We start from the raw sequence: 11,725 nt of genomic DNA on the forward strand, positions 1-11,725 counted from the left end.
AGCCAGAGGAAAAAAGAGGCCACAATATGCACAGAGGAATAGATATAAGAACTATAGTGACTTAGTGTCAAAAATATGCAAGCCAGTAGACAATGAAATGGTGTGTGTGTGTGTGTGTGTGTGTGTGTGTATAAAATTAGAACTCATTATGTGGTGTCAATGTCCTTCAAAATAAAAATCTAAATAATGACTTTTTCAGCAAATAAAGCTGAGAGAACTCATTGCTAGCAGGCTACACTATAAGAAATGTTAAGAGAGTTCTTTAGATAGTAATAAAATAAAACCATGTGGAAATTTGTATCTTTACAGAGGAATGAAGTGTGCTGAAAATGGCAAATATGTATCTATGCATAAAAATGCAATGTATAAAAACAATAGCACAAAAATAGAAGGGGAAAATAAAAATACTAAATACGGTGTTATAATTTTCTTAAAGTACAGATGAAGTTGTATAATATATTTTTATTTGAAGGTAGACTTTGCAAAGTTAAAGTCCTTTTTATAACTTAGAGCAACTATTACAAATAAATTTGAGGTATACAAGTAATCTAACAATGGAAATAAAATGTAATCATTAAAATATAAAACCAAAAAATTCAAAAGAATCAAGAAAGAATTAATAATTAAAAATAGAAAAAACAAAAATAAAACAACACAATGTCAGCTACATAAGAGACCATATGTATAATTATTTTAATGTAAGTGTATAAAAAACCTTATTAAAAGTTAGATATTGTCAGATTGAATAAAAACAAGGCCAAATTATATGTTCCTTACAAGAAACTTGCTTTAAATGTATAGAGACATACATAGGTTAAAAACAAAAGTGTGAAAAAAGATATACCATTCAAACAATAATTAAAAGGGTGACTGTCATGGCTATAATGGTAAAAATCAAATTGAACTTAAGAACAAAGAATATTTCCAGGGATAAAGAGAAATACTCATAATGATAAATGAGTCATTTCAGTAAGAGAATCTCATAATTCTAAACATACTTGCTTCAAACAATATGATAGAACTTAAAAAAAAGGCAAAATATACAAAATCCACAGGTATATTAATTGAAAGAACAATTAGATAGAATAGTCAAAAAGATATCAAAGAATTGAACAAAGCTCTTAAACAATTTGACCTAATTAACATTTATAGTACATTCCACGCAACAACAAAAGAATACAAATTCTTCTAAAGTGTACATGAAATATTAATTGAGATAGAACAAATTCTGGATCATAAAACAATTCTGAATATATTTAAAGGAATTAATCATGTAAGGTATGTTCCTGCCCACAATGAAATCATTAGAAATCAATACCAGAAAGATACTTGGAAAATTCTCCAATATTTGGAATTTAGCAACATATTGTTAAATAGAACATGAGTTAAAGAAGATATCCCAAAGATAATTAGAAAAAAAATTTGAAATTTGAACTGAACAAAATGGAAAAGTTTATATAGATATACACACACACATTGTGTGTATCTAATAACACAAAAATAGTAAGTACTTAAAGGGAGGTTGAAAATATTAAAATTTTATATTTAAAAAAACTTTAAATGTGGGTACTAGCAAATTTAAAATTGTATATGTGGCTTGTATTACATTTCTATTTAACAGTGCTGCTTTATAGAACCGTTTCCATATACCCTTATCAAGAATGTCATTTTTTAAATATTTTTTTCTCATTACAACGTATTCACATTCATAGTATTAAACATAGAAAATACAGAAGAGCACAGCTAATATAATTAAAATCACCCATAATTCCACAACTCAGGATAAAAACACTGATATACTGTGTATATACTTCCAGGCTTTTTTTGAGAGCATATAAATGCACATATATGTTTTTACAAAATTGGAATATACTTGATGTACTTTAACTTGCTTTCTTTTATCAGTATGTTGTTAATATATCCCAAATCATTAGTTATCCTAAACATTGCTTGAGGACTTTGTAATTTTTTTCTTCTATGATTGTACTATAATTTATTTAATCTTCAATTGTTTGATATTTAGATTTTATTTCTAATTTTTCAGTATCAAAAGGCTGTGATGGCCATTGTAATAAGTATATTTTTGGACATAGTCATGATTATTTTCCTAGAAGTGTTGTTACCAGGACACTGTATTGCCAGATTGCTCTCTGGATAAATTCATGAGCCCCTACAGTCAATTTCAGTAACAAAGGGCCAGCCCTGGAGTTTTAGATTTTACAAACCAATAATATTTTTAAATGTCCAGACATTTTACTCTTGGGAGAACAACTCAAAACCTTCTCTTAGGCCAGGCGTGGTGGCTCAGGACTGTAATCCTAACACTCTGGGAGGCCGAGGTGGGAGCATTGCTTGAGATCAGGAGTTTGAGACCAGCCTGAGCAGGAGAGAGACCCTGTCTCTACTAAAAATAGAAAAAATTAGCTGGGCATGTAGCTGAGGCAGCAGGATTGCTTGAGCCCAGGAGTTTGCGGTTGCTGTGAGCTAGGCTGACACCATGGCACTCTAGCCTAGGCAACACAGTGAGACTCTGTCTCAAAAAAAAAACGAAATAAGTAGCTGGGCATGGTGGCTCAGGACTGTAATCCTAACACTCTGGGAGGCCGAGGTGGGAGCATTGCTTGAGATCAGGAGTTTGAGACCAGCCTGAGCAGGAGAGAGACCCTGTCTCTACTAAAAATAGAAAAAATTAGCTGGGCATGTAGCTGAGGCAGCAGGATTGCTTGAGCCCAGGAGTTTGCGGTTGCTGTGAGCTAGGCTGACACCATGGCACTCTAGCCTAGGCAACTGAGCGAGACTGTGTCTCAAAAAAAAAAAAAAAAGACTTAGAGTCTTTTTTACTATTTAAAAATTTTTGTTGTTAGGTTGAAATATTAATATTCATATGATGAAGGGATATATTTTTACAAAAAATTTAAACAGTACAGATAAAAGGAGAGTTGCTCTTTATATACCCTCCCCTCAGCCCTATTCACCTGCTCAAAGATCATCACTATGATAAGAGATATCTATACTTTTGATCCTTTTCTCTGTGTATGTACATACATCTGCATATAAAAAATGATACATAATTATACATTCTTTAAAGAATTATACATTCTTTAGATCCTTCCTTGTCAGTGTATAAACTGTTGCATAATGTAACATTCTATGGATGTATCATAGTTTAATAATTTTCTTATTAATGGGCATTATTAAGCTATTTCTCCAGTGTTTTGCTTTTACAAATGGTGCTGCAGTCAAACTCACATATACCTCTTTTGAAACATGGCCAAGTTTTTCCTCCAAGTAGTTACCTAGAAATAGAAATAGAATTGTCTGGTTGAAAAGTCTTTGCATTTAAAGTATTAAGATCAATAAAGTGTAATCATTTGTGGACAACACAGAATTGCACACTTTTCATTTTGTCAGGTAAGGGCATATATTGCTGGGTGCAGTGGCTCATGACTATAATCCCAGCACTTTGGGAGGCTGACGTGGGAGTATTGGGGCCAGGAGTTCGAGACCAGCCTGGGCAACATAGTGAGACCCCTGTCTCTAAAAAAAATTTTTTTTAACTAGCTGGGCATGGTGGCAGGCACTTGTATTCCTAGCTACTCGGGAAGCCAAGGTGGGAGGATCTCTTGAGCCGAGGAGTTCAAGGTTACAGTGATCTGTGATCATACCACTGCACTCCAGCCTGGGCAACATATTAAGACCCTGTATCCCATACTAGATTAGTCAGATTCAGTTAGGCAGGACAGAGTATAGAACTAAAAAGCTTGGGCTCTGGGGCTGGAGAAACTGTTTAAATCCACCCTGTGCTTTTGATTGCATAGGCATGCTTTTTAACCTGTCCAATGTCTTATTTTCCTCATCGGTAAAATGGAAATAGAAATAGTACATATTTCATAAATACTTGGGAGAATTAAATGTGGTAATGTATGTAAGTTGCTCAGCATAGTTTCTGATTCTTAGAAAGTATTGAGTAAATGTTGGCTGTGGTTATAACATGATCATCAATGCATTTAGCCCTTCTACAAGTATTTATTCACTACTTCTATATCAAACGCTGTGCTTTGTGTTTGGATTTGGAAGATGAACTGAATAGTCTGTGTCCTTAAGGAAGCTGGAATGTAAGCTGGAGAGTTTAACACTTAAACAACTAGCTATAATTAGTGTTAATGAAAGTATTAATAAAGTACACTGGGAACAAGTCTAGGCATCATACAAGAGGAAATCTTATATTAAAGGGGCCTTGAAGCCTGGGTGTGGTGGCTCATGCCTATAATCCTAGCACTCTGGGAGGAACTTGAGGTCAGGAATTTGAGACCAGCAAGAGCAAGACCGCATCTCTATCAAAAACAGAAAAAATTAGCCAGGCGTGGTGGTATGCATCTGTAGTCCCAGCTACTTGGGAGGCTGAGGCAGGAGGATTGCTTGAGCCCAGGAGTTTGAGGTTACAGTGAGCTATGGTGACACCACTGCATTCTACCTGGTGTGACAGAGTAAGACTCTGTCAAAAAGAGAGAGAGAAGGAAGGAAGGGAGGGAGGGAAGGAAAAGGAAGAGAAAAGGAGGGAAGAAAGGAAGGGAGGGAGGAAGTGGAGAGAAAAGAAAAAAAGGAAAGGAAAAAAAAAGAGTCCTGGAGGTTTGGAGAAGGATTAAGGGGAGGGTATTGCAACAAGGAAAGCAGTAGAAACAAGGCAAACACCCTAACCCTGAATTAGACTGAGCATGATGTGTTTGTGGTCTGGATCACTGAAGACTAGTGCAGATAGAATTTTAAAGAAGATTAGATTGAGTAGAATACATTATGACTATACAATCAGTATAATTATTGTGTTTGGATATCAGCAGCCTTTAGCCTATGGAAGAAGTCAAGAAGACGAGAGCTGCAATTTAGGATTTAGGTAGAAGTCTAGAGAAGATAGGGGAGATATAATGTTGAATTCTAGTGTTTCTTGAAACACTGGTCGGAGGTGACTTCTCGTGTACTTGAAAATTCTTTGAATTATCTGAATGTTGATTAGTGGCATTGGTATTTATAATAGAATAAGGTCCTTCTGACTGGAAGGAATACTTTCCTTAGAACACCTCTCATTGCTGTATCATCCAAAAGAATGCCAATATTCTCACTGATTTCATGAGGGGAATGAGAAGAGGCAGAGGAAGATAACTTATGGAATTAAGGGCATCAGATGGTATGCGAAGAATTTTGCCCTACCAAAGTTGTCCACAGCCTAAAAATGTTTGACGAATATAGGTATGATCAAAGCCTTCTAATTCTCCAAAGCAGTGTTGTGGAGAATGTGCATCTCTCAGAAGGCAATAGATCCTCAGAGATCAGGACAGGATGTTTTACCTAGAAGACAAATTGTATGTTGGGCTGTAGGACTCATGAAACCCCTGCCTGTTTCAGACGCTGACCGGAAAGGAGATTGAGATTGACATTGAACCCACAGACAAGGTGATGTATGCCCAACACCTCTTCATGCCCTTCTCCTTGCCATTTACATTTGAGTATGCTTATGAACTTGGTCCTTTTGCTCTCCTGCTATCTACATAGCCCTTGTTCTTTCCATTTCCATGGTCTTACCCCTGAGCAGCCCCTGACTACTTGTCCCTCTAAAGGTGGAGCGAATCAAGGAGCGTGTGGAGGAGAAAGAAGGAATCCCCCCACAACAACAGCGGCTCATCTACAGTGGCAAACAGATGTGAGTTTGGAGTGAGAATGAGGGCATGACAATCTTTTATGAAGAAGAGAGGGGCAAGTACTGGAGGTGGACCAGACCTGCCTCTTGTTTTGGGTGCCTTGGACTCTTTGGTGATCTGATGAAGCCTCTAGGCCCCTCCTCAGAATAAGGTTTTTTCAGGTATAAAATAAAATATATAGAACTACAAAGGGAACTAAGTATTTTGAAATACAATTATCAAAATACTAAAACAAATTTGTGATATAGTAATATATGTGCTGCTTTTTTAATATATTAAATGAGATCTAATGGTGGGTCTAACTACCATAATTTTGAAATATTTTTAAGATACCTGCAAACAGTTTTCATACGAATACAATCTAGTTTCTGTTGTTAACAAGTTACCCATATTACTAATACTACTGTGGTTTTTTGCCTGTGTTTAAAATTAAAAGAAATACTATTCTGGGAGGCCGAGGCAGGCGGATTGTTTGAGCTCAGGAGTTCAAAACCAGCCTGAGCAAGAGCGAGACCCCGTCTCTACTAAAAATAGAAATAAATTAATCGGACAACTAAAAATACGTAGAAAAAATTAGCCGGGCATGGTGGCACATGCCTGTAGTCCCAGCTACTTGGGAAGCTGAGGCAGAAGGATCGCTTGAGCCCAGGAGTCTGAGGTTGCTGTGAGCTAGGATGACGCCACGGCACTCTAGCCCGGGCAACACAGTGAGACTCTGTCTCAAAAAAATAAATAAATAAATAAATAAGAAATGCTAAATTTCAGTTAGCGGTTAGTAAAAATAAAGATGGAATTTTTTTTCTCATCCAAGTTCATTCATAGGTCCCCAAAGAGATCTATGAAACTCAGATTAAGAACCCCTGTTCTATATGGCATTTCTAAAGGTTTTTTTTTTTTTTTCTCCTTTTTCCTGCAGGAATGATGAAAAGACAGCAGCTGATTACAAGATCCTAGGTGGTTCGGTCCTCCACCTGGTGTTGGCTCTGAGAGGAGGAGGTGGTCTTAGGCAGTGATAGACCCTCCCTCTGTTTTACCTCCTTACCCTGTCTCTCATAATGAGGCATCATATATCTTCTCACTCTCTGGGACACCAGAGCCACTGACCCCTGCCCTGGATGCCTAGTCTTGCGTGTCTACTGGTGGGAGACTGTGAGGACCCCAGGATACAGTGTTCCTGGCCCAGAGGGCCCTTGCTGGCTGTTGGGTTTTAATTTGCAGTCCTGTGTGTTTCCCTCTCTTATGGCTATGTCCCTGGTTGTCAATAAAATATTTCCTGGCCTCCTGGAATCTTTATTTTATTGCACAAATGTGACAAATCTAAATAGGCCCAATGTTCACCCAGCTCTACCAGGCTGAAGGAGTAGGGCAATGGAAGTGATGGTGCTCTTCTAAGGATTATCAGACTCTAGGAAAGCCTACTTTGAGTGGTGTGCTGCAGCCAGTTCTTACTGGCTCACAAGAGCCAATTATTGACATCTCTTCCCAACTCCATGTTAAGTGACTTGATGTTGGTAGCTTGGAATTGGCCATGATAGGAATATTTACAGAAATTGTCAAACACTATAAATCAGTTCCTCCTCCCAAACTGGCTGTTACACATCCACCAGCATACTACTGACATGGATGGTAGAAACCAGGAGAGTGAATTCTCTCCTGTGGCTCTATTGGACATTCGGGGATGGTTGGAGAAAGGCCTCAGGGCTTAGCAGGTACTACATTCTTTATGCTGGAATATTGCTGAGGGCTTTGGGTTCCACACTATCAAGAGACTGGTATAGAGAAAGGTTGAGTGACAAGCTATGATGGATCACTTAGGTCTCAATTGGGAAGATAAGAGGTGCTATTAATAGAAGAAAAGGCTTTCCTTCCCTGGCTTCTCTAGTGTAGTATAATCTGGCAAGGCTAGGTGGAGAAGTATGGGAGGGTTCCTGTGGCCAGTGCCTTGGAGAGGCTTGAGTCCCGTGTTCTACGTGCGGTCAAGTTGGTACTTTGCTGTAGTCCTCTCCCCCGCGCAGCACCAGAAGGCGCTCTTGCGCGATCGCCAGGCTGACAGCTTAAGCTCGGCGTGGCGACGCTCTAGTCGCCGTTTCTCTATGCTAGGTGGAGTGGCCTTGGCCGCCAGAGTTGCTGGGGTCTGTAAGGCCCTGGAGAAAGCTCCAACTTGGTGTGCGGAGCCTGCGGGTGCTGGTCATGGCGCGGCTCCCGAAGCTGGCAGTTTTTGATCTGGGTGAGGGACTGGGAGGGCAGAATTTCATAGGGCGCTCTCCTTTCCCACACCCCAGCTGCAGCTCTCGAGTCCCCTGCACCTCCCGAGGCTGAACCTTCCCCCTTCTTCCTGTCGCAGATTACACGCTCTGGCCTTTCTGGGTCGATACGCACGTAGACCCTCCTTTCCACAAGAGCAGGTGAGGCAGGGATAGGGAAGACTGGGGCCAGGTGAAGCAGGGGTAGGAAGGCGGGGCCCCGCCGGACCTGAGGGCGCTGTCTCCCTCTCCAGGGACGGAACTGTGCGAGATAGGCGGGGCCAGGACGTCCGACTGTACCCAGAGGTGCCTCAGGTTCTGGAACGATTGCAGGGCCTTGGGGTGCCCGGTGCAGCCGCTTCACGGTAAGAAGAGCGACTAACAAAAGCTGTCAGTGTAATGCTGAAGGATGCATGCATGAAGAGACTTCTCGTGCGTGCTCTGGGTTACAAAAATTTAGGAGGTGCAAATTTGCAAGTATTTGCATATTTTTTCATTGTACCCTCTCCTGTACTATTTAATTATTAAACATTGGCTCAGCACCAGCTGTGTCAGGAAGGCTATGGAGTTGAAAAAAGGGCAAAGAGGCCTATCCATGCTGGAAAAACAGCAAGTTGATTTTCCCCTGGTTATACTTAACTTTCCTTGCAGCCCTGGCCCTTCACTCTCCTAATCCCGTCTATTACACCTTTTTGCAGGACAGGTGAGATAGAAGGAGCCAACCAGCTACTGGAGCTCTTTGACCTTGTCAGATACTTTGCTCATCGGGAAATCTATCCAGGCAGTAAGGTCACACACTTTGAGAGGTATGCGGAGATAAGGGAGGAGCAGGGAGAGAGTACCAGAGAGGCTGGAGGAACCAAGATGCCAGCTTGGCTACCCCTGCCGTGTTTTGCACAGGCTGCGGCAAAAGACCGGAGTTCCTTTCTCCCAGATGATCTTCTTTGATGATGAGAGGCGGAATATTGTAGACGTCAGCAAACTGGGTACTGAGGGGCAAGGAGAGCCATTTGGGGCATGAGAAGAAAGGGTTCTTTCCTAGGAGGGATTAGGTAGACATACACAGGGTGGATGGTCTGCATGATAGGCGGCACCCATAAAAGGTGAGAATAATATGGGAGAGCCCTGAAATCCTGATGAAATGTGATTTTTTTTTCCTTCTAGGTGTTACCTGCATTCATGTCCAGAATGGAATGAATCTTCAAACCCTAACTCAAGGGTTGGAGACATTTGCAAAGGCCCAAACTGGGCCTTGAGGTCCAGCCTGGTAGATGAACTTCATTTGAGGCCTAAAACTGAAAAGAAATCAAGAAGACATTTTCAGGTGCATTTATAATTTATTAAAGTGTATCTCTGTGTGACAGAAGACATCTTACCCACACTGTGGGTGGTTTCTATTTTTCTAGCCTGTGAACCGGGTTAGTTGTCCTGAAATGCGAAGACGGTAATGTGAGACATTAGGCTACATGAGGTTCTGCCATATAAACTTGTGGCAACCCCAAGATTGTGATCCCCTTGTGCTCGAAACCATCCCACCCTACTTTCTTGAGCTCCGTAAAGGCCATGAAGAACCTTCCCACTGGCCCCATTTATTGGGGTGCCGTTACACTGCACATTTCCTTCCAGAGTACAAATACGTAACTGTGGGGGGGGCCTTTTCACGTAACAGAAAATGAAATGGCTGCTTTAAGAGGAGCACGTCCCCCCACTGCTAAATTTGACCAGCCTTTTTAAAAAAATAAATAGGAGCCCGTCGATCTGGGGCTGGTGGCTCGGGTCACGTGACGGCGGTGGTCTTATTTGCGCCTGTTGATGATGTCGCGGCGGCGCCCCAAGACGGGATTGGCTAAGGCGTGATGAGACCTCACCCTCCCCGGAACAAGGCGGAAGTGTGCAGGACGCCGAGGGGCGGAGGCGGGAGAGGCAAGGGCACTATGAGTGGTCTCGGCAGACTCTTCGGGAAGGGTGAGCCCGGGCGGAACTGGTCCGCTAGGAGGTGCTGGCCGGAACGGGGGGGAGAGAAGACCGCGGGAACGTTCAGTATGAGCGCAGTGCCGGGAAGGGGAAGAGACCCAGGAGACAGGCTGACACGAAAACAGATGAGATGGCGGAGCAAGGCTCATCTCCGGGCCAGAGGCCTGCCTTGTCAGGGCGCCTTGCCCTGGTCTGCCTTCCTTGCCTGAGTGGAAGGCGTGGCGACCGTGCTTGGCTCCGACTGTTCAGGCTTGGGGACGAGTTTCCCCGCTCTCTTCATCCAGTGCTTTCCGAAACTTTGTTCTACTTTGTGCTGGGCAAGAGGGATCTAAGGTGAAGAAGAAAGACTGTCTTCTTAAAGCTCATATCTGGTAGGGAGAGACAAGCAAAACCAGGCATTTACAGTGCGGTGTAGCAATTCAATGATGGATTTGCTCCTGAAAAAACAGAGAAACACAGAAGTAGGCATTGGGGGTGGTGACCAAGAAGGCTAGTAGTTTGCCAGGTGGAGAATTGAGGTACTCCAGGAAGCAGTAACAGGCTATGACAAGCGCAGAGGCAGGAACGAGTATGGTATATTTAGGGGAAAGAGAAGCTCTGGCTGCCTTGTAGAGCGAGTGTGTGTGATGAGGAGGAAAGTGTGGAGGGAAGGTAATCTCCCTGAAAAGTTTTGCATTTTATCCTGTAGGCAATGGAGAGTATGGAAGGGTTTTAAGCAGGCAGGGGTCATCAGATTTTTATTTGGAAAAATGATTCTGAGTATAGAAGAAGAGAGAAATTGGGATCAGATTTTCTTTTTCTCTAGCTTTCTGTACTTCATTCAGTTTGATCCTGTGCAGTCAGAACCTTGAGCATCTTCTAAGACAGCAAGTGGAACAGTGTCTATTAACAGTGACTGGAAATGACTTGAAAGGCAGTTGGAACAGTGAAAAGAATATTGGCTTTGGAAGTCATACTGCCACATTTCAATTCTTGCATAATCTCTTACTAGTTGGGATTTTTAACCTCTTTGTGCCTGTTTTCACATTTGTAAAGTGAAGATAGTACATTCATTGTAGAGAATTATTTAGGGATTAGCAATAGTACAGTCAGGTGCCTAGCACGTACTTTGCACTCAATGATTGGTGGCTAATATTTTTCCTTCACACCATATGGGCCTGCTCCATTGAACTCTTCAGGGAAGAAGGAGAAGGGGCCAACCCCTGAAGAAGCAATACAGAAACTAAAGGAGACAGAGAAGATACTGATCAAGAAACAGGAGTTTCTGGAGCAGAAGATTCAACAGGAGCTCCAAACGGCCAAGAAGCATGGGACCAAGAATAAGAGAGGTAATGAGGGAAAAGAGCTGATGGGGAGGGCAGAGGTGAGAAGCAGGTGCTTCTGACTCTGATGTTCAGAGTGTGGGCTGGGTCAGCTGCCCTGCAGGCTTTGCGGAGGAAGAAAAGATTGGAACAGCAGCTGGCACAAACTGATGGGACATTATCTACCCTGGAGTTTCAACGTGAGGCCATCGAGAATGCCACCACCAATACAGAAGTGCTTCGTACCATGGAGCTTGCTGCTCGAGGCATGAAGAAGGCCTACCAGGACATGTGGGTATGGGGGGAGGGGAGGAGAGGACCCAGGCACTGGGAAAGGTGGTTTGGTATTACACTTTGAACTTCAGAGCCTCTCAGAATGTGAATCTATAGTATAAATGCTTGTCATGGCTAGATCTCTGTCAGCCTCCTTGTTCCTTTTGGTGCCTGGGGCATTCTAGGGAAGAAAGATGATTTTCTCTAATTCTTTTTTTTTTTTTTTTTTTTGAGCACAGTC

General features: G+C 42.0%; 3 protein-coding genes across 4 annotated transcripts in view; all 3 read left to right on the forward strand.

The window, feature by feature from the left end:
- Nucleotides 1–6,980, forward strand: part of NEDD8 (neural precursor cell expressed, developmentally down-regulated 8) — a 13,086-nt gene extending 6,106 nt beyond the window's left edge. Inside the window, exons 2-4 of the mRNA XM_012647272.1 lie at nucleotides 5,401–5,448; nucleotides 5,613–5,695; nucleotides 6,610–6,980. Coding sequence (XP_012502726.1) covers nucleotides 5,401–5,448; nucleotides 5,613–5,695; nucleotides 6,610–6,706 — 228 coding nt within the window. The 3' untranslated portion in view covers nucleotides 6,707–6,980. The remainder of the gene's footprint in view (nucleotides 1–5,400; nucleotides 5,449–5,612; nucleotides 5,696–6,609) is intronic.
- A 791-nt stretch (nucleotides 6,981–7,771) lies between these two features.
- On the forward strand, nucleotides 7,772–9,317 carry MDP1 (magnesium-dependent phosphatase 1). Of its 2 annotated transcripts, none has more exons than XM_012647271.1 (6): nucleotides 7,772–7,920; nucleotides 8,038–8,098; nucleotides 8,191–8,301; nucleotides 8,635–8,742; nucleotides 8,837–8,988; nucleotides 9,101–9,317. In XM_012647271.1, the coding sequence occupies exons 1-5, from the start codon at nucleotides 7,884–7,886 to the stop codon at nucleotides 8,955–8,957; spliced, it is 438 nt and encodes a 145-aa protein (XP_012502725.1). In that variant the 5' UTR covers nucleotides 7,772–7,883; the 3' UTR covers nucleotides 8,958–8,988; nucleotides 9,101–9,317. The 2 variants fall into 2 exon arrangements, with proteins under 2 accessions (XP_012502725.1, XP_012502724.1); XM_012647270.1 differs by having other exon boundaries at nucleotides 8,837–8,922.
- A 365-nt stretch (nucleotides 9,318–9,682) lies between these two features.
- CHMP4A (charged multivesicular body protein 4A) overlaps nucleotides 9,683–11,725 on the forward strand; it is a 5,531-nt gene continuing 3,488 nt past the window's right edge. Inside the window, exons 1-3 of the mRNA XM_012647277.1 lie at nucleotides 9,683–9,901; nucleotides 11,089–11,238; nucleotides 11,325–11,502. Of these exons, the coding sequence (XP_012502731.1) occupies nucleotides 9,793–9,901; nucleotides 11,089–11,238; nucleotides 11,325–11,502 (437 nt within the window). The 5' untranslated portion in view covers nucleotides 9,683–9,792. The remainder of the gene's footprint in view (nucleotides 9,902–11,088; nucleotides 11,239–11,324; nucleotides 11,503–11,725) is intronic.

The sequence above is a fragment of the Propithecus coquereli genome, unplaced genomic scaffold (genome assembly GCF_000956105.1).
Source record: "Propithecus coquereli isolate 6110/MARCELLA unplaced genomic scaffold, Pcoq_1.0 Scaffold261, whole genome shotgun sequence".
NCBI lineage: Eukaryota > Metazoa > Chordata > Mammalia > Primates > Indriidae > Propithecus > Propithecus coquereli.

What these genes read in the sequence shown, in the direction of transcription:
- MDP1 (XM_012647270.1), top strand. Translation starts at nt 7,884, where the DNA reads ATGGCGCGGCTCCCGAAGCTGGCAGTTTTTGATCTGG. An exon ending in GCTGGCAGTTTTTGATCTGG is followed by an intron (nt 7,921 to 8,037) that starts GTGAGGGACTGG and finishes TTCCTGTCGCAG; the next exon opens with ATTACACGCTCTGGCCTTTC. An exon ending in CCTCCTTTCCACAAGAGCAG is followed by an intron (nt 8,099 to 8,190) that starts GTGAGGCAGGGA and finishes CTCCCTCTCCAG; the next exon opens with GGACGGAACTGTGCGAGATA.